General features: G+C 36.4%; 3 protein-coding genes across 5 annotated transcripts in view; all 3 read left to right on the top strand.

The window, feature by feature from the left end:
• specc1la (sperm antigen with calponin homology and coiled-coil domains 1-like a) overlaps positions 1-4,956 on the top strand; it is a 33,062-nt gene extending 28,106 nt beyond the window's left edge. For both annotated transcript variants that reach the window (XM_079637731.1, XM_079637730.1), the window contains exons 15-17: positions 1,139-1,255; positions 1,473-1,532; positions 2,956-4,956. In XM_079637731.1, coding sequence (XP_079493857.1) covers positions 1,139-1,255; positions 1,473-1,532; positions 2,956-3,045 — 267 coding nt within the window. In that variant the 3' untranslated portion in view covers positions 3,046-4,956. The remainder of the gene's footprint in view (positions 1-1,138; positions 1,256-1,472; positions 1,533-2,955) is intronic.
• Positions 4,957-5,901: 945 nt separating this feature from the next.
• Positions 5,902-16,228, top strand: adora2aa (adenosine A2a receptor a). 2 transcript variants are annotated; one of them, XM_079637729.1, is made up of 5 exons: positions 5,902-6,100; positions 8,761-8,811; positions 9,281-9,400; positions 9,542-9,991; positions 12,908-16,228. In XM_079637729.1, the coding sequence occupies exons 4-5, from the start codon at positions 9,657-9,659 to the stop codon at positions 13,902-13,904; spliced, it is 1,332 nt and encodes a 443-aa protein (XP_079493855.1). In that variant the 5' UTR covers positions 5,902-6,100; positions 8,761-8,811; positions 9,281-9,400; positions 9,542-9,656; the 3' UTR covers positions 13,905-16,228. The 2 variants fall into 2 exon arrangements, with proteins under 2 accessions (XP_079493855.1, XP_079493854.1); XM_079637728.1 differs by lacking the exon at positions 8,761-8,811 and having other exon boundaries at positions 5,916-6,100; positions 9,281-9,991.
• Positions 16,229-18,877: 2,649 nt separating this feature from the next.
• Positions 18,878-21,080, top strand: c8h22orf15 (chromosome 8 C22orf15 homolog). The gene is made up of 5 exons (XM_079637823.1): positions 18,878-19,196; positions 19,699-19,785; positions 20,048-20,170; positions 20,258-20,329; positions 20,584-21,080. Exons 1-5 carry the CDS (start codon positions 19,172-19,174, stop codon positions 20,718-20,720), a joined length of 444 nt encoding a protein of 147 aa, XP_079493949.1. The 5' UTR covers positions 18,878-19,171; the 3' UTR covers positions 20,721-21,080.
• The last annotated feature ends 473 nt before the right edge of the window (positions 21,081-21,553 follow it).

The raw sequence follows: 21,553 nt of genomic DNA, 5'->3' as shown, positions 1-21,553 counted from the left end.
TTATATACCTGCTATATACCGGTACATTCTCTCTCCCCCCCCCCCCCCCCCCCCCCTTGTCAGATTTCAGTGAAATGCTGTTTCCTACTTAAACAAGGTCTTTCTCTTCCACAAAAGCTTGTGTGGTTGTCATAGTCACTGTTTATCAAGATCCTCACCAGGAAGTTCGCTGAATGCCTAACTCTGGCATTTTAAATGGCACTTGATGCAAAACCGGGTCGTCAGCAGCACTTCTGAGAACAAACTCGTTGAATGTGCATCATCTGGACATTGTTGTTTTTAAATAAGTAGCAACATAAAGCCTTAAATAAATATTTTATTGGTTTGTGAACGGATGTTGTTTTCTTCACTTAAGTTTCATCTTCTTCAGTAGTTTCCTACTAAGTTTGAAAAGTCAGCGCATCATAAACAAATGAAGCTTACTGTTACCTTGCTTGTTTACACATATTTTAGAGAAGTAGAGTAAACATTTTTCTTGTTGGGTTAGTCAATGTTAATCACCAAGACTTTACCCACATGTGAAACTATCAGCTGTGATCACAGCTGATAAAAACTGATGATTATCAAAGTGGAACGGATGAGGAATGGCATAAAGCTTTTATTTTAGATATAAGCATAAGATAATGTAGGAACAAAATAAGCTGTTTTATTCCTTTCAGAACTCCCTATTTATCCCTAGAGAAGGTTGTTCTGAAAAAATGAAGTGCATAAGTAATTCTGCATTAAATATCAGCCACAATAACTAATGTTCCTGATGCATCAGTAGTAGTTCTTACGGTACATGTGTGAATATATGAGCTGGAGAGGATGAAGGCTGTCTGCTCTTCTGCCCCACATTAAGACGTTCGTAGAAATGGATCTGAGACATGTTATTTTGCTCTTTCGAGCACAAATGAGGTTGTGGGAGAAGCTATGAACAGGAAATTTGCTTCACACCACAGGAAGATGAGAAGATTTTGCAATGTTTGTGGGGTAATGTGCCATTGAATGTGTTCCACTGAATTTCGTACATTTTCGTACATCATATTGAAACCCTCTATAATCTGGTTTTAAATTTCATAATCGCACGTTTTTAATTCATGTTAATGCAAAGTCCAGGGGCTTATATAAAGTCTGTCGTGTCTGCTTGTTTCCACAGAACATCGACATTACCAACTTCAGCAGCAGCTGGAATGATGGACTGGCCTTCTGCGCTGTCCTTCACACATACCTGCCTGCTCATATTCCCTATCAAGAGCTCAACAGTCAGGACAAGGCAAGTACACTGCTGTGTCCTGATATAGTCATGATGTCTATAGTATTTGGACTGTGTCCCCAGTATTTGGACAGTTAAAACACACTTTAAAAAAAAAACAAATATAGCATTTATTTGAAAGATTTATCAAGCCTATGAGAACAGAACTTTGTTATTTTTTAGGTTAATCTTGGTTTATTATTTGTTGTTAATCTCACAATTAATTATTTGTTTTCAGAGACGAAATTTCACTCTGGCCTTCCAAGCAGCAGAAAGTGTGGGCATCAAGTCCACTCTGGTAAGTAGGTCTTTTGCATTAGCTTTATTACAACAGCTCATTAAGGCCAGCTGGTGAGGTAAGCCTGTAGTTTGCACACATGGGCATGTTCAGTAGTCTGAGAGTTTCACTGGAGCAATGTGCACAAAGACCTAATGCTGATCTAGCACTCTGTTTATCATCATTTCTGTCATCCACTCCCATCCTGAAAGCTGACAGCAGGTGAAAAGCTGGAAACACTTAATTATCCTCCAGCGCTGTTTACTTATAGCACACAATATAGAATTGTTTCCTTATTGTGAACTACTTAAACAATATGTTCAGCATGCACTGAAGCTAAAGCAAGTCCTAGAAATGAATAACATTTTCAAAATCATGGAGAAGTCATACAAATGTATATATTGAACATAGACTACTATTCCAAAGTTGTTGTTTTTTAAGTAAAATACTTTTATTCTGCAAAGACACACAATTGATCAAAAGTGACAGTCAGTAATGGGATTTATAATGTTAAAAAAGATTTCCAAATGAATGCTGTTCTTTTAAAAGTTTCTATTTATCTATTCATCAAAGAATCAGGTAAAAAAAAAGTGCATCATAGTTTTCACAAAAATATTAGGCAGCACAAGCGTTTTCAAGGTAACACTTTACAATAAAATTTCATTTGTTAACATGAATTATAAATTAAAAACACTTCTAAGGCATTTAGTAATTTTAGTTATTGTTATTTGCAAACTGTACTAATACATTATTAAAATGTAAAAGTTGCACAGTATATGTTACAATTATGTAATGGATCAGAGCTAACATGATCTAACAATGAACAGTTGTATTTATTAACCAACGTTAATAAAGATTAATAAATCCTGTCACAAATGTATAGCTCACTGTTAGTAAATGTATAATTTACCATTAACTAATGGAATTTTATTGTAAAGTGTTACCGGTTTCAACATTTATAAAAATTAACTGACTGACTGATTTCTGAAGGATCATGTGACACTGAAGACTGGAGTAATGATGCTGAAAATTCAGCTTTGCCATCACAGGAATAAATTACATTTGAAAATGTATTAAAATAGAAAACCAATATTTTCAATTGTAATCGGAGTTAACAATATTACTGTTTTTACTGTATTTTTAAACAAATAAACGCAGTGTAAATTGTTCATGTGTTCTGCTCTAAAATATTCTGGCTGGAATTTGATAGACATTTTTATATATATATATTATTAGAGGCATTTGTTTACCAGTAATAAGTGTAATAGTTTAAAACATTCCTGGATATCTCTGCAAATAATAATAATTATTTTATTTTTTTCTCATAAAAGTCATGGAATCTTCATGGAGTTTCGCTGATTTCTTCTTGCTGAAATGATGAAATAAGTGCTATAATGTGCCTTTTCTCAAATACACTTTAATTCTCTCTCTCTTTCTCTTTTAGGACATCGATGACATGGTCCATACCGAAAGACCGGACTGGCAGAGTGTTATGACTTACGTCACCGCTATCTACAAGTATTTTGAGACCTGAGTACATGTCCTTTTACACCCCACCATAGCATCCAGGCCTAACCCTAGCACAAAGTCACATTACATCGATCACAAGGACAACTGCATTAGCATATGCTGATATGGCGTGATGCATTGATTATATCAAGGAAATCCTCTACAGTGGAACTCTGCTGCTAATGCAGAATCAGTTGTCCTTGGCAATAGTGCTTCAACTCACTGTCGGGAGACCCTAAAACACTACGGACTTCACATCCAGTTAACTAATTCTTAGTGTGGATGATCTGAGCCTGTGGATTTGAAATCAGTCTCGAGGAACAGCGTGGACCCGCTTGTGACCCCGTGCCTTTTGCCACCCCGAGTTCTTGCGTCCAGACAGGCATTTGGAGCAAGTTCTTCACCTTAATTCACAACGTGCAACAATTGAACTTGTTTTAAAAGAGCCAGACTTGCGGATTGCTCAAAGCAGTGCCTAATTGAAACGCTTTATTAGAGGAACACTTCAGTAGAGGAGAACTGTACACCAATAGGAGTTATTCACTACAGCACACAGGCAGTGGTTTAACTTTTTACAGGATTGTTTTGAAAAGCTCATCGTGGGCGCCTTTATGTTACGACTGTGACCGATCTTGGCTTGAAATACTACATATTAAATAGGGAGGTCAGCAATAAGCTTGTGTAACCTTTTGAGCCATTTCATATGACATCAGTGCTGCTCAACAACAGTAAGATACTGTAGAAAACACTACAACAGATTTGCAGCACATGTGCATGTACTGTCCAGTGTATTAGTCTGAAATAATATACCAAAAATGAAATCTGGTTTGTGATGCAGTTAAGCTAACTTCCTTAAGTACTAATCAAATGGTATGTTCTTTCTCAGGATAAGAAAGTCTTATCGATATTTATCACAACGAATAATCATATGTGATTCATGATATGTTATGCGCACCAATACCTGCACATTTTATAGTTTGCAAAGCACAAAAATCATCTTACATGCACTAATTGAAGATGTAAATGAAGCTACATTCCAGTGCATTAATATGGATGAATAGAATTGATTTATAGAGATTTTCTGCATGAGTGAGGGAGAAAAATCCTAATCGTCACATATATCCTGTTTTCCAGCTGTGCTGAATTCAGGCATCGCTCTCTTTTCATGAGTATGAAAGTATGTTTCCCACCTGTCTGCAAATAACACTTAATACAAGACATTCAAATAAAAACAATAATGATAACATAGGAATTTTCATGAAAATTTCCATGAAAAATGTGAGGTATGTCTCTTATTTTCTAAACGCTTTGATTATTTCAATAGAGTATTTAATTTTTCCATTCCTGAAGAGCATTTTGAAATAATTCCGATTTAAATTCCAGTGTGTGTTTAACTGGAACACAGCTAAGCAGTTTATTTGTAGCTCTCAAACATCTGAGAGAAAGAACAATCTGCAGTTACTCTGGTAAGCGTTTAAGATTAATTCCAATCTATGTGCAAGTTTAGTCGTTTTTTTGGTTTTAACAGTATAAGTTACTGTACTTCACCTTTGGACCATCATCACATATTCATTGTAAGTAAATGACAGATTGATCTTTGTTTGAACCTGACCACATGTTTTGTTCAGGAGCCTCATGTCAGCGTGATTTACAAAAGAAAAAGGCATGTTGAGATGGACCTGCATTCAGTATATGTCTGTTTGAAGTGCTTCGTCCAGCTTTCATCACATTAATATGAATGTAATACAGCAAAAGGCTTCTCCAGCTCTGTTGCCTTTTAGATTGTTACTTTATGACAGTTTGTTTTCTGTTCTTGAACTCTTTTGCTGCCATCTGTTTAGTTTTTGTTTTTTTAAATATATAATTATGAGAGCATTATCTTAATAAAAAAGGGTAAATGTTTTCCTTTTTATAAATAAATGTGAAGAGCAATCAATATGCTTTTTCCTCCTAAATGAATCAGTTGTGGTGTGTAAATGTTTATGATTTAGTTATGTTTTTCTTTGCATTTTTGTTCATTTAATTTAGCTAGCCATGTAATTTCCGGGAGTTCTTTAGCTCGGCATAGAGAAATTGCTTTTCGGCTTTAATTTTTCAGAGATGGATTAATTGGTCTTTATGAATCTATCTAGGTGAACAACTTGTATAGTATATAGAAAGAACAAAAATGAGGTCTTAATTTCTTTTCAGGACTGGTCATTCAAGTAACATTGTAATGCGTTGTGGTCACCCTCCCATTTGACTGGAAGGCTTTTCTAAACTTTGTCTTAAACGCATATAACAGGTCATTTACAAACCGGCAAAAGGTCTGAGAAAAGGAGATGGTGGATGTTTATGAATTTAGTTTTTGCTCTTTATTGTTGTAAAGGATGGGTGTTGTGCTGCATGATTATTGCATTTCTAAGATTAGATATGACGTCAGTCATTACATAGGGAATATTGTTGCATTTTGTCCTGAATGAGACCAATTAATTGGCCTGCTTTCCTGCACAGATCCCTATTGTCTTTCACTGTCACGTGTGAATGAAACTCAGATTGACCTTAATACCGGTATGTCTGGCTTAATTGTGGGACTAAAGTCTCAGAGAAACTGTCTGTTTATAGATTTTTTTAAAAATATATTGACAAAGATTTCCATTTAAATGATTGATAAATCTCAATAAACCTATTAAATGGTCAATACAAAATGTAGCTAATTTGAATACTGCACTTCTGCCTTGTAAATTTCCTTTCAGATAATCTCACAAGAGACATGGCACTCGCAGTTCAGTTGTTTCACTGATACTGGATCACAGGAAGGAGCAGTATCAGTATCTAAACATTCGTCCAGACCTCCGGCTCTGGATTGGTCAAGCACAGGCTCTCATAGGGTTCTTCCTTTAGTCTGTCATTTTTAGTGCTGCTGATATGAGTGCGCGCGAGTCGCAGCTGACGCCTGAACGCCCCAACGGAATCTTTAACGAATCATGAACCGCTGAAGACTCTTTTTCGGAGGGTTTCCTTTTTATATCTTGTTCATGGGGTGTCCTGCTTGTTTTATTTTTCTTATTCAGTCATTCCAGGAGTTATCAACTCTGATGGTAAGTTGAAACCATTAACTACCTAATAAGAGCCCGCGGAGTTTCGAATGAATCGGATTTGTTGGCATAGTCTACATTTGAATCAAATAATTCGTACACAGCTTGCCTGAATTTTTTATATTAAAGTGAAATGAACAAGAGATTGTTTCTGAAAGTTTAAACTCATGCTGTGTCAAGTTCTGCAGGCATCAACATATTTTAGCTTCAAAACAAATAATAGGCTAAGTTAACTGTTACAGGAACAACCCTAACTACAGCGGTGTCATAAGTTTGGAGATCAGCTAACTAATACTTTGAGAAGAAAACGATTAATATATAGGGTAACTTACAACTGAATTGCGTTTGGGCGCAAATTAGCAGTGTAACTTAAATGAAACAAGCCATCTTAAGATGTATTCCTAAAATTAACCATTGTGTATTTTGTTGGTAGTAGCCTACATACGGTTTAAACTGGGCTAAGTGTTTTTATTTTTGCTATTAAGTAACGTTATTCCTGTAGGAATTAGCATATTTTTCAATTTCTCCACTAACTATTCTCTGAACGCTTGGTATTTTTCAACAGCGACATACTTTCAATTAGCCTCAGGCATTCATTATTACAGGCTACTTCATTTGTTTAGGCACTGGTTACTGGTATCTAATCCAAATTTACTAACACACAGCTGTTTTAAACTTTAAAAAATTGGTAAAGAAACTATTTTCACTCAGAATTTGCTAGTACGGTCAATTGGAAACAGCAAGTAACACTTGATTAAACGTACATTTTTGAAGCAAAGAAACCTGAATTAGTATTTTGGTCACACTTTAGATTAGGGTGTAACTCTCACTTTTAACTGTTTATTATTAAATTCGCCTCAAACTCCTAATTGCTGCTTATCAATATTTAGTAAGGTATAAATTTAGGTATTGGGTAGGATTAATGGATATAGAATATGACCATATTGCAGAACAAGACATTAATATGTGCTTTATAAGTAGGTTACTAATAAACAGCCAAATAAACTAGTAATATGCATGCTAATAAGCAGTTAATAGTAAGAATTGGACCCTAAACCAAAGTGTTGCCAGTATTTTCTTGTACAAAGTACTCCAGGAATGTTTGTTTTATTTATGGTTTACCACTTCACTTTTTTATTCTTTTCTGTTTCTTTCAGTTGTTATTAGTATCATTAATTGAACATTAAAGTAGTTAACACCCACAGTGTCTAACATCGAAAGTGTTAACTTTAACAACTATTTTATGTTGATTCAGCACTCTATGTTGTTATTGTGTGTTTGCTGGTATAGGCCTAGATGCTGAATACTGGTGTCTCATAAATAGGCATTAGTATCTAATAAATAAGCACTAGTACTGGAATACTGTAGGCTAGATGCTAGTAACTTTTGTATAGTTTCTAATTACTACAAAATAAGTAGGCCTAATTAATGAAATAGTCTAATTTTTATTAGTAATACTTAGAAATACATACCAACAATTACATACTAGTCATATGAGTCAGAAGTTAGGCTAATAGTTAACATCTATAAGATATTTGTATGACAATGACAACATTTCAATGTGTTACCTGTAACACTTGGGGCTACCAGATAATGTCTATTCTAATGCGTGGTTACTAGAGAGATTAAAAAAGATACGAGTCACTATTTGATGCTCACTGATTGGTTAAATAACATGACCAGAGATACCAGTTATTTTATATTAATAAAGTTTTCCTGTACAGTGTAGTGTGTAAAATTGACTTTGTTTCTATTATGCCTTAAGTGGTTTACTTGTTGATGGAGAACTGGAAGGGCCCTTAAATCTTTTCTTTAAGGGTTAGTGTTGTGATTTCAGCATGTTAGATTTATTGAAACATAATTTCTATATCTAACTTGACCCAGATTTTTCTTTTAACTTCATAACAGCAAATAAATCTTCGAATGTAAGATTCAAAACAGATTTTCAACTGAGAAATGGAGCATTTTATGATCATTTTTCACTTTATGATCCTATCAATCAGCTGAGGTAAAACAGCTGTAAAACCTACATTCGCACAATCGGAAACTGATCAAAGGGTTCATTTCAATGTTTTGGAGACCCGTTTCTCTGTTGTCCCATTGTTAGCCCTAAACTCTCGCAGATCCATATCAATGGCTATGAGGCTGGGCGTCAGGATCTTCTTTATTATGTTTTCTCACCTGTTAGTTACTACAATCATTTTCACTTCCCCCACTGTCAGTTCTTGTTTATGGCAGTCACCTAATCACATTCTATTCATTTTTGTTCTTTTTTTGATGTCAATTAAATGTCATGAGACTTACCCTCGGTTTTACGGACAAGGCTTGCCTAGTCCCAGACTAAAATGCATGTTTGAGTTGTCTTAACTAAAAGCAACTTGCACTGACATATCTTAAAATATATCAGTGCCATTGTTTTGTCTTAAGATGCACACCAGTAATGTTGTTTTTAAGGCATGTTTGTTTATAAAAGCTACTTAAATGTCCTAAGGCCTAATTGCCATTGTGAAACCAGGCCATTGTGTTGCAAATATTAGTCCCTGTATATAAGCGTTGAGGTTGTCTATATGCTTAGTGTAGTACTAAAAGTTCACAAAATTGACTTAAAAAATACAAACAAAAATACAAAATCTCTTTCTCTTCTGTTTTCTCATGTTTTTCAGAGGTGAGTAACCTCGGGGAGCGCTTCTGCAGCAGTGTGGGAACACTTCGGGGTAAATAGCTCAGACTCTCAGTTAAGAGCTTCAGAATGACTTCTCATAAACACTAAAACAAAAGGAAAGCTTCTGGCTATCACTACTGGAGTGTCTGGTAAATGTAAAGTCTGAGATAAAGAAAATCCACCTCAAGATTTTTTTGTGCTCACATATGTTTCTTAATCTTGCAATGTGTTAAAGCTTGCCATTTGTATTTACAAGAAAGGCCTTTAACTCTGGAAAAGCTCAATAGTCTTCTGTTATTAGTCAATCCCGATAAAGTGTCAGAATTTCATTGTTAGGCTTTAGGAAATAGGATAATCTTATCATGCTGCTGCAACACTCAGTAGTATTTTTAAACCCCATATTGTTGTCAATGGCAAAACTTTTTTTTTTTTTTTTTTACTTTTATCTGTTTTTGTCCAGTCCTTTTCTTCAGAGCCTTGTTTTCCTGTTGATGACATAATTTCATTTCTTCTTTCTCCAGGGAATGCAGTGGAATACTAAATGTTATAGAAAGAAGGGCCATCAAGGACTGGACCATCAAGTCTAATGGGATCATCATGACATGGGATCATAATGGATTTTGAACAGATTTTTTTGTTTTGTTAGTTGTATTTATTTAAAGCCAAATCTTTTTTTTGTGTAAAATTCTAATGTGTATAAATACTTTTAAAAATTATTTACAAAGTTTTCTGGCACATTTTTAAAGTTTTTACCAACGCAACATTTGATTATTCTTCTAAAGGCATCTCAGTCTTCTGGTAAGGCTGACACTAGGCCTCGGTGAGTCGGCTGTTGCCTCGAGCTGCAGCTATGGACATTGAGGCGAGGCATCGTCCTTTCTCCCCAGAGACCTCACCATGCTGAACAATGTCTTTGACGTGTTGTACATGATTCTGGAGCTGCTGATTGCCCTGCTCTCCATCCTGGGCAACGTGTTAGTCTGCTGGGCAGTGGCCCTCAACAGCAACCTCCAGAGCATCACCAACTTCTTTGTTGTTTCGCTGGCCGTGGCGGACATCGCAGTGGGTGTGCTGGCCATCCCCTTCTCCATCGTGATCAGCACTGGTTTCTGTGCCAGATTCTATGGTTGTCTGTTCATCGCCTGCTTCGTCCTAGTGCTGACCCAGAGCTCCATATTTAGTCTTCTGGCCATCGCCATTGACCGCTACATTGCCATCAAGATCCCGCTAAGGTGAGTGAGGAATGTTGCTTTCAGAATATTCATGTTTGGATATTCTTCTTACTTCAGGGAGGTTTTTTATTTTATTTCTATTGTTAGCTGCATATGTTTATTATTACATTTTGTAGACCATTATTACATTTCATTTAATTTATTTATGTATTCTCTTTTCATGGTAATGCAACACAAAATGCCACAACAACAATCTAACAAACACAACAAAAATACATTCCATGACAAGAAGAACAGGAGTAGGATGAAGAAAATAAAAAGTCTTATAAACTCCTACCCCATTCTTATATTAAAAAAGTTACAAATTACCAATGTTAAATAGTTTTGGCCTTCAAAAGTTTTCTACCTGTTATCTACCAACCAGCATGTGTTTTGAATGCCAGAAAAAAAGTGTATTGAGTCAATAGCGACCCTTGGTATGTAATAATGTTTGTATATTTTTTCTGTTTAACAATAATTGAATATCTGATGACTCAATAAATGCCATTCGCCTATATTCCTCAATGTGGCAATGTCTGATACACAATGAAGATGTGGTGTTTCACTCATAATGTGCACAGGCATAAAACAAAAGAATACATAAGTGTCATCAACAAAATTTGAAATGGCTCAGCGATTTACTGCAGAGCAAGTACTGTATGCAATCAGATATAAGTGACACTGTCAAGATGTTGAAAACAATAGTTCTGAGAATAAGATCGCGAACATGACCCAGATGCTGAATGTACTGGGGAAATGAGCTCTGACTATTACAGTGATGATGGTCAAAAGCATCTGCTGAAATTTAACCCTTCCAAAATCCAAAAGGTAACAAAATACGCTTTATTTAATTTTGCAATTGTAATTAAAGTAACAGGAGAGTTTTATACTATTGCGACAGTTAGAGATCCATCCGTGTTTGATATAGATCCAGGTCGCTAAAGACCAGAATATGTAATAATGATTGGCGAAACATTCATGCGTTTAAGGGTTAACTAGCTTAGCCAGCATTTTTCTTTCTAGTTGTTCAGCATTTGTTGGAACATCAAAGCAGGATGCAGGATGGACAATAAAGTATATCTTATCTAATGCAACTAGACCAGCATAACCCTACTGAAAGTGCACACTGGACTGGGCTTTGCTGGTCTAGCTGAAACGTGACTAAAACCTCTCTAAAGCCAGCCTGACCAGGCTGGGAGACTACCGAAGACGAGTAGACCAACTTAGGCTGGCCTGCTAAGATGGGGTTTTTTTCAGCAGGGAAACCAGCCTGGATCAGTATGGAGATTCATGCTGGATTAAGATGGTCTTTTCAGGAAATGAACACACATGGCACTGTTCCCGTTTGTTGGGGCAAGCCATGCATTAAAATAGGGCCAAATTACTTATTAGAAATAAACTTAGGGTTCCATTATAGCACACGTTGTGTCTTTCCAACAAACATCGGATTCTTGGCTATTTTTGGGAGAATGTGATTTAGGAACATGGCAAGGTCTGAAAACTCTTGATTTTGAGGCTGTCTTTTGAGCAATAACCTCTCGTAAATCTGATTTACTCTGGAATGTTTTTGCTAATAGTTTGTACAGATATACTTTAGCAAGTATCCACTTCTGTTTTTTGTCAGTCAGTCTTTTATCAGATGCCCATTTTTTTTCCGTAAACTCTTTATACCTCATGATGAGCCGATTAGCACTATTCAGGATGGACAGCTAACGTGCTAAAGGACCTGTTGGGATAATAGTGTCTCATTCTGTTTTGGAATGGTCAGTTCTGCTGTTTTCAATGAGATGTGTGATAGACCACGTGCTTGTCCACGTCCTGTCAACAGGTTTTGGGTGGGGGACTGGGATGTTTTCTCTGTGTGGCTCAATGAACTTCCACATCTGGAGAATGAGACTAATAGAGGCCAAGGAACTCAGCTGTTCTCCCACACTGGCCCAAAAAAAAGACTGAAAATAGATTTCTGTTCCAAACGCTGACATTTCTGAGCACATTCTTTCTTCTTAATTGCTCCAATGGGAGAGTTTGCTGGAAATACTGTGAATGGATGCTAGGATCATTAGCACTGTGGTTGCTTCAAGGCTGTTCTAATTCTCTGTTCACGTTGTGTCGGAATTACCATAATTACGAGGTTTTACTTTGAGCTATATTAATATTCACTTCTATGATAAAAATGTATCCGTGTGTGATATTGCTGTCAATGACAGACAAAAAATCTTCATCTCTACATTCACAAATGTATTCTTTTGTAAAATCTAGAAGAAGAAAGAAAGCAAACAAGGTAACACTGGCTATATTAAATGACAGAAATATGAGTAGATGCTGTTTGAAGTATTGGAAGTTTCAGACTTAAAGTAAAAAAAGAAAGTTTAAAATAACTAAATAGAGTTACATTGTGAGATATGAAGTCACGATTGAGATGCCAGTTTTAAAGTTGCAATTATGAGACCTATAGGCATAATTATGAAAAAATTAAATCACAACTGAGAGATCTATTCAGAAAATAGAAATTGTGAGAAATAAAGTCGCAGTTGAAATTATGAAAAATAAATTGCAATTCTGAGATGTATTTAAGTATATTTATATATAAGTAATAAGTCAGAATATAGAAAGTTACATTGTGAGATATAAAGATTTTTATGAGAAATAAAAATAATCGCAATTATGAGAAATAAAATTGTAATTGTAAGATATAATGTCAGGACTAAAAAATTTGCAATTATGAGACATGAAAGATTTTTACTCTTGGGAAACTAATAATTACATAATTCCAGCATGATGTAAACCATTTTTTAATGGGTGTCTAGGTTAACAGCCATGCTGTCATTTGCTTACTTTTGTTAGTACTTTGGACCTTTTAGATGTGCAGTCCAGACAATCTGAAACAAACATTTATGGCTGGGGAATTTGAAAAACATGATTTTCTCTCTCTTTCAGATACAACAGCCTAGTAACCGGGAAGCGTGCCAAAGGCATCATAGCGATCTGCTGGGTTCTGTCGATTATCATCGGTCTAACACCCATGCTAGGCTGGCACACAACCCGCTCAGAAGAGCCCAAAAACAACACCGACTGCCCGCCCGACATGATGCGGTGTTTGTTCGAGGAGGTGGTGGTCATGGACTACATGGTCTACTTCAACTTCTTCGCCTGCGTGCTGCTGCCTTTGCTTCTCATGCTGGCCATTTACCTGCGGATCTTCATGGCTGCGCGCTACCAACTCAAATGCATCGAGTCCAAGGCCATGCCGTGCGAGCTCAAGTCCCGCTCCACCCTGCAGAAAGAGGTCCATGCCGCCAAGTCTCTGGCCATCATCGTTGGCCTGTTTGCTGTGTGCTGGTTGCCGCTGCACATCATCAACTGTGTCACTCTGTTTTGTCCTCAGTGTGAACGGCCACCCGTTCTTATCATGTACCTGGCTATAATCCTTTCGCATGCAAATTCGGTCGTGAACCCTTTCATCTACGCCTACCGCATACGTGAGTTCAGATACACCTTCCGGAAGATAGTACGATATCACATCTTGGGCAGACGGGAGCCTCTTTCTTGCAATGGGAGCACCCGAACCTCAACCCGAACCAGCGTGGCAGATTCACTTCGGATTAAAGTCAACGGCCTGGTGCGAGACCTGTACACCGAGCAGAGCAGCACCACCAGCAGCTGTGAAAGTGCCGAACCCGGCCACACGCACAGACCTGTTACCACGGAAAACTCCATAATAGACAACCGGCCTATGGAACTCACTAATTCCCACAGACATCCGGCACTGAGGCATCCAGAGTCGCCGCTCACTGGGAATAATGAGCGCGTTGCGTGCAGGAAGCTTGCTGTATTTGACATTACTGATGGGAAGGATCTGTCCTCACCACTTCACATTAAACCAGCCCTGTACCTGCAAACAGCCAACTGTGTTGAACTCACGGAGGTTTCCTGATAAATAATGCTGTCCGAAGGATGGATTCAAATTATTTATTTGCTGCTCCGAAAGAAAGACAAAGTATATTTTTGCTTCTTTAAAGACTTGGCATTGATGTGGGCCCAGTAGCAGCTCAGAACTGAGTGTGTACAGTTTGACATTGTAATGATTTTAATGAAAATTAAAAAAAATTATTAAAGAGCAAGGCATGGCTGACTGAAATGGGCATCCGTAATGAATATCAATTCTTCATATCAGATATAATTTTCAAACTTAAGAATGTAAAACATTAAGAATGTATATTTTTCAGTTCATGAGTTGGAATGTGAATCATCTACAGGATGTTGAATTGGAATAAATATATAAGTGATGATTTATATTCATTCCCAGCTAGGTAGAATAGTAAAACTGATTAGTGATATACCTCTTAAATCAATTCTATATTGTCAAAACAACTAACACAACAATTTAAATTTAGCCATATAGTCCCACAAAATCTGCATCATATTGCTTGCATATAATGTTACAAACTAAACATTTCAATCTGTTGGTAGTATATTGATGCTTGGCATTTTGAAAAGTTTGGGTTAAATGTTCATCCACCATATATATTATTTATTTGCTGCTCCGAAATAGCGATGAACGATGGGCTAAAATATGAAAGAAAAAGTATATTTTTGCTGCTTTAAAGACATGACATGACGTGGACCCAGTAGCAGCTCAGAACTGAGTGTATACAGTTTGACATTGTAATGATTTGAATGAAAATGTATTTTTTTTAAATCCGCCATATATATATAAATTAAGTCTGTGGTGGAACAACATTTAACCCAAACTTTTCAATCATTAAATTTAATGCATAAATTTTTACTTTGTGGATGGATATTAATTGAATTTAATGGATTTGAATTACGATTTGACATCCTGTTTGCTTCCTCAAATCAAATTCAGGAATTAAATGGCATTCTCAGTTAGTTCTCAATGGTTCAAACCCTGAGAAAACACGCTGGCCAGTTTCTTGTGACGGCTGACAGCTGAACCCAGCAGACATGAACAACCTCTGCATCTGCACTGCAACACAAACATGAACTCAAAGTTCTACATGCACAAATGCCCACAGGCCATTGATTTAGTTGATTTGTAACTGGCCTGAGTGAAAGTTAGTCAGCAAAACTGTATTCCAGAACATGTATTTATGCAGCATTGCAACTCATGCTGTGTTGTTTGGCTATGTGTTTTAAGTATTGCTCTTGGACTGTGGTTTTCTGTGAGACACTTTCCACATAATATTTTTGGAGTCTTGTTATTTCTGTTTTTAAATCATCAGGGGCACAAATCCAATGCTTTTTGTTGAGAACTATTATATATATATTAGACATCTGACAGAAATTTGAAGATGGTCTATCCTTTCACTTGTATCTGACTATCGGCGACCTACAGACTATCCTATATCCCATGCTATCCTGCCATGCACTGCTTCATTCAACTATTTCATTTTCATATTGGTCTCCATTTTAATGGTGTCGAGCCAGCGGGTTCTTTGTCGTGCCCTTCTGATTCAACTGACCATTCCACACATTACGGACTTTAGAGAGTTTGCTCGCATAACATGGCCAAATTAACTGTTGTAGTCTAGTGATTTCAGAGTGACGTCCCTGATTTCATGCGATCCAATACTTCTTTATTTGTTTTCCTAGCTATCCATGGCATTCGTAAGAGTTTCCACCAGCACCACATTTCGAATGCATTGAATTTCCTTCTGGCGGCCTTACTTACTGTCCAACACTCACGCCCATACAACGTCTTGGGAAAGATGATGGTTCTGACTAATCCGCTTTGGTTGTGTGAGTGATATTCAGACCAACCATGAACCAGTGCGACCCTGAGCTTGATTTCAGGGGTGGATTTTCCATCTTGGTCAATTTTTGATCTAAGAAAAAATTTAATCCTAAACTGGATTTGACATTGATCCTCTCCACTAGCTCCTGTTGTCATGATCTTAGCTTTTGTATGTTAAGGTGCAGACCCACTTTTCACTTTCTTTCTTGGTTTTCAAAATGAAATGTATCAGGTTCTTCCCTTCCATCTTCCCTTTCAGTCAGCAAGGTTGAATCGTCCACATATCTCAAATCGTTGATGGTTCCCCCGATCCTCACTTCAATATTCGACGAGTGCAGGTCTAAATTTCACACGACCACCTCAGCGTAGAGGTTGAAAAGAAATGGGGACTAAATACAGCCATGTCCCAAGCCCCTGCTGATCCTGATCCTATCTGTATATCATAGAGTGCTCAAAAATACTTTTGCTGCCTTGTTTTGTTCCTGTTTGTGGAAAGCTCCATAAAGGTTAAAAAAAAAATGTATTCGATTTTTTTACCATCATTCTGTTGCAACAAGATATTGTACTGCCCTGGCAATGTTCACGAAACGTGATTTCACATCAACCCATTGCTTGTGATTTTGTGCTAATTCTTGCTGCATCGGGTCATGCAGTGTTAGGCCACAGAAACGGCAATGTGGACACATTGATTTTCCTCTACCACATGAATAAATGACAATTACTTAGTTGCATATGGAGGGCTGTGTCAACTAACCTGTTTGAGAATATACAGTTCCCTGATTATGTGCATCTGTTGAGATGAAGACGCTGCTATAAAATCTGATTAGAGCCTAATCATAATTTGCCACACCAAACCAGTATTGTCATGAGGATCATTGGTGAGCAAAAACAGGCGCAAAAAGTGCAATATTATTCAATATTAACTACATGTATTATTTAACGGTTGTTTGGTGCTCTTTGCTCATCTGATATTGCTTATGTAAACGGTACATTCGATTAAGTAAAACAAAATTATGTAATCATGTAGGCCTAAACGATTTGGCAGAATGTGCGATAGCTTAAAGAGCAAGCTGTGAAATGAATTGCGAATTTCCTTCCAGAGACGGAGTCTCCAGACGTGAAGTGCTCATCCCAGGAGATTCCTCCTCTTGGGCTGTTGTGCTTGATCACCCGCTGAAGGCTTATATGAATCCTAACATTGTATTTTTCCCAGCCTATTTCCCAATCCCAAACGATTCCAGGTTAAAAGGCTGCAATAGATTCCCTCAAGAGATTTCTATATCTAGATGTTGGGGTATTTTTTTTTTCTGAATTGAGCTCAACATATGATATAGGTCTACATGTAGATATCACATATAGATTATATGTTTTATAGATTATAGGTTAAAAAAATTAAATCAATGTTAACTATACTTTAAGCACATCTGATTCAAATGGAATCGTTTTCAGGCAGTCTTGCTCATTTGATTTGAACTGAATCACGGTATGGTTCATCTGGCGCTCCTGACAGATTTTAAAAATTAACAGGCTACAGTAGGCCTAATCCATCTCGAGGTATTGCAAACAAAGGCTCATTGTGTGTTGACACAAAGGGATGTTAATGCGTCTGAAAATGCAGTAGGCTATTCGCACCCTTCCTCCTAATGAACTCCAATATGACTCCTGGGCTCGACTCCGTGTCTGCCAGCGGAGCTTTCGGATCTTCAACAATAGCAATTTGTTCCTCAAACATACAGTATCCGTGATGCAATAACTATATCTGCTCTATATGCCTCAATTGGCATAATTTGGGAGCGCCGTGAGTGAATAGAATATGTGTAGATGTAGGCCTATAACCTTTGGTATACATTTAGCTTTTATTGAGCTAAGCAAACAGGCTGATTGGTCTCATCTTTGACATAAAGCTCGTAGAGGGCTTCATATCACGTTTAAAGTTGTGGAAAATAACTGTTGATAAAGCTAATAATGTTTACACACTGATAACATTTATTTTTTCTTCCTGAAAAGCATTGTTAGGTATAACTGGAATCTGGGCTTATGGCTTAAGTTGTGTTGTCATGGGGAAGTTGCTGTTTGTGTCTCAACGGCTGTCATTCTGGCCAGAGTATAAAAGTATGATGGAAAATGGAGAAAAAAAAAAGTCTTATAACTGGAATGGGATTTTTTTATTATGTATAGCCCACAACCATTAAAAAGATTAACAGGTTTTAAAAAGAAGTCCCTTATCCTCATCATCAGGCTGCATTTATTTGAACAAATATATAGCAAAAAAACGTAATATTGTGAAATATTATTACATTTTAAAATAACTTTTATTTTTTTAGTATATTTTAAATGTGATGCAAAAGCATTACTCCAGTCTTCAGTGTCACATGATCCTTCATAAATCAATCTAATATGCTGAATTGGAGCTCAAGAAACGTATATATTTCTTATTATTATCAGTGTTGAAAACAGTTAAATATTTTTATGGAAACTTAATATTTTTGTGGAAACCGTGATAGCCTAAATTTTTCGGGATCCATTGATGAATTGACTATTCCAAAGAACAGCACTTAATTGAAACAGAAATCCTCTGTATAATCATAAATGTCTTTTTTGTGAAGGCATGCATCTATACAGAAATTGACTTTAAAAAAATGAACTTACCATGAGTAATAGCTTCAACTCAGTTACTAATTTGGTCTTATTTAATAATGTCATGACCACTCATAAAAACAGATCAAATCATATTTTTTTTCAGCAGAGATAATTGAGAGCATCCAGCATGAAGTTGCACTCAAGGTTCATGCAGTTTGAGTACAGGGACAAAATAGCAACAAACATGAAGTTTGCTAACCTATTGGTCCTTCAAGACTCATTTCTTATATGGCATAACTTTTTCTAAAGTCAATACCGAAATAGCATGCTGTTCTGTTACTGTTATGTTTAAAGTCCTGGGAAAAAAAGGCTATAGATCTGCTGCATGTCCTGGAATATACTTCAAAGTATCAAAGAACCTGTCTGTCTGTGTACTAACTCCATGGAGACAAATCAGACTGGTCTGCTTCATAAAAAGAGCCCTTTCTCTCTTCTCCTTTCAAGAGGGTGAGAGAGAGATTGAGAGGCAGAAAAAGAGAGTGAGAGAGTGAATAATGTAGCCCGTGTAAAATAGTGCTGTTTATGTAATGCAGATTCTAGGCCAGGAGGGGAGTTCATCCATAGTTCAGTGGTGGCACAGCAAGATAAAATTCTGATTACATTGAGTCTAGTCTGCCAATTATATTCAGTACTTCCGAACTTTTCAGCACTCCTCATAAACCAGGGCTTTGTCTCTATAGCTGTAGTCAACAACATGTAACTGCCTTTTATTTTCCTACTGTGTGAACAGACTCGTTCATTACCGCAGGCTGTCGAGAGAGTGCTGAGCAGTTTAGCACTTAAAAACGTCGCATCTCAAGACCGAGATGTTCATTACCGTGATATTTGGTGGTAAGTGCAGGATGCAGCATTTATATTACATTAATCTGTTTGTGGTCTGTTTTATATGCTTTTGAAAGAAGTCTTATGTTCACACAGGCTGCATTTATTTATTCAATAATACATTGCCATTGGTATTGCCATTTAAAATAACTGTTTTCTATATTTTTAAAATGTAATTTTTTCCTGTGATAGCAAAGCTGAATTTTCTTCAGTGTCACATGATCCTTCAGAAATCATTCTAATATGCCGGTTTGGTGCTCAAGGAACATTTCTTATTATTATCAATGTTTAAAACAGTTGTTCTGCTTAATATTTAAAAGCATTACAAATGAAAAGAATTTAATGCTGAATGAAGGAATTCATTCCTTAAAAAAACTACTTTTGAACTGTGTGTGTGTGTGTATAAGTGTATGTAGGCTATATATATATATATATGTCATTATATTTTATATTATACAAAGTTCCTTTTGTTTTTGTGTTTTCAATGTTTTCAAATATATGTTTCTTACAGAGGGAAGAGAAGAGATACTGAACCTAAATTGCAATATTATAAACTTCATCCACTGTATAAAAGAAAAATGCAATCTGGATCCCCAAGGTAAATCAAAGTTTGCTTCAGCTCAGGCCAAACATGGTTCGACAGGGAAGATGAATTCAGTTATCTAAAAGTTTAGAGTAAGAATAATTTCAAAGCTTAAATTGGATTCTTACATGTTTTGAGTTGTGTCTGCCTGTGTAAAACCCTACAGTTTGGGCTCTGTTTTAACTCCAAGCAACACTAAAAATCAGAAACTCGCTCACAGACTGTAAATTTGAAGTTAAACCGACTTATTAGTGTAAAAAAGAAGTGTTCTCTGTAGAGACTGTGGACTTGATGGACAGGACGGGAGAGCTGGTGAACTTGACAGAGAGAGCACAGAGCACAGACCTCGTCTGCAGTTTGCTGAAGGAGAGAGAGAGCTATGTTCCATTACGTGTGTCACGTGAGTTTCCACTCATCCACTTCAACAACAGATACCACAACAACTGAGAGGAAAATCGATAAACACACTCTATGTTCTCTTGTGCAGGAGGTGAAGGCAGTGAAGGTCCCAAGTATTCTGCAGTGTATGACTTTGGCACAAGTTACCCCGAGCTAGCAGGCAATGCTTCTATATTTCTATTCGTTTAATTTAGTTCAACAGGAGAAATCAGTATCAAGAAAAACAGTGATTGTTTCCTTTTTCCTTCTTTTTGTTATTTAAGCTGATTTTGTGACAAATCCAATTCACTGGCATGTTTACTAATTCTTTTGGTGATCACTATTTACATGGTACATTTGTGTTAGGGATATTAGACTAAATGTCTTTGTGTTGTAGTTGTTGTTTAATGTAAACTTTCCTTCTGCTAAATTTAGAGATTCTGAGAAAACTATCAAATCCTTCAAAGGAGAAGGATAGAAAGGGTGGAGCATCTAAAAGGGGAGGAGTCAGTCAAAACCGCAACAAAGCTGCTATCAACTTTAAGAAAGCCATCACAACACCTCGGAGCTGAAAACACTCCGGCTATTTCCATGTGTTTAACGCTGTTGTCAAAAATGTATTAATATAGTTCATTGTGTTTCTCTTCTGTTATATCATTTATATCATATGAAGAATAAATATTGTTTGAGTATATTCAAAACCGTTTTTAAAGAAATTATAACTTTTATAAAAAAAAAAGGATGCATTAAATTGATAAAAACGTGACATTAGAGACATTTATAACGTTAGAAAAGCTTTCGATTTCAAATAAATGCAATTCTTTTGCAACTTTCTATTCATCAAAGAATCCTGAAAACAATTTATCATAGCTTCAACAAAAGTATAAAGAAATGTTTTCAACATTGATAATAAACAATACAAATGTTTCAGCAATAAATCAGCATTTTGAATGATTTCTGCAGGATCACGTGACACACTGAAGACTGAATTAAAGTCCAAGTGTGGGTATCTGCTAGGGGTGTAACGATTTAAAATTCACGGTTTGGTTTTATCACGGTTTTAGGGTCATGGTTTATAAGGTTTCGATATTTGCTATATTCAGGGAAAAAATTATAAAACAAATTAAATAGAGCAAATATAAATAAAATAAACAGTGCTTTTTTTTCAGGCATCTATCAGTAGTTTTCAGGTACAAAAATATAATAAAGTAATCAAAACAACAATGCATATAATATTCACTGAATTTGTATTACAGTTACAAAGGCTATTCAGTCAGTCAAATGCAGTGAGTGATTTCCTTGTCTTTTGTTGTTTAATTAAAAACAGACAGCGGGAATTTTAGGCTGCTGTCACTTTAAAACAATGCACAGATCGAGTACACTGCTGATACGTTGTCTTTCTCGA

This window comes from Phoxinus phoxinus, assembly GCF_949152265.1.
Source record: "Phoxinus phoxinus genome assembly, chromosome: 15".
NCBI classification, from domain to species: Eukaryota; Metazoa; Chordata; class Actinopteri; order Cypriniformes; family Leuciscidae; genus Phoxinus; species Phoxinus phoxinus.
Note: the sequence above shows the minus strand (reverse complement) of the source record. Positions and strands in the feature narration are given on the sequence as shown.

What these genes read in the sequence shown, in the direction of transcription:
- adora2aa (XM_079637729.1), top strand. Translation starts at nt 9,657, where the DNA reads ATGCTGAACAATGTCTTTGACGTGTTGTACATGATTCTGGAGCTGCTG. An exon ending in GCCATCAAGATCCCGCTAAG is followed by an intron (nt 9,992 to 12,907) that starts GTGAGTGAGGAA and finishes TCTCTCTTTCAG; the next exon opens with ATACAACAGCCTAGTAACCG.
- c8h22orf15 (XM_079637823.1), top strand. Translation starts at nt 19,172, where the DNA reads ATGTTCATTACCGTGATATTTGGTG. An exon ending in CATTACCGTGATATTTGGTG is followed by an intron (nt 19,197 to 19,698) that starts GTAAGTGCAGGA and finishes TGTTTCTTACAG; the next exon opens with AGGGAAGAGAAGAGATACTG. An exon ending in AAGTTACCCCGAGCTAGCAG is followed by an intron (nt 20,330 to 20,583) that starts GCAATGCTTCTA and finishes TGCTAAATTTAG; the next exon opens with AGATTCTGAGAAAACTATCA.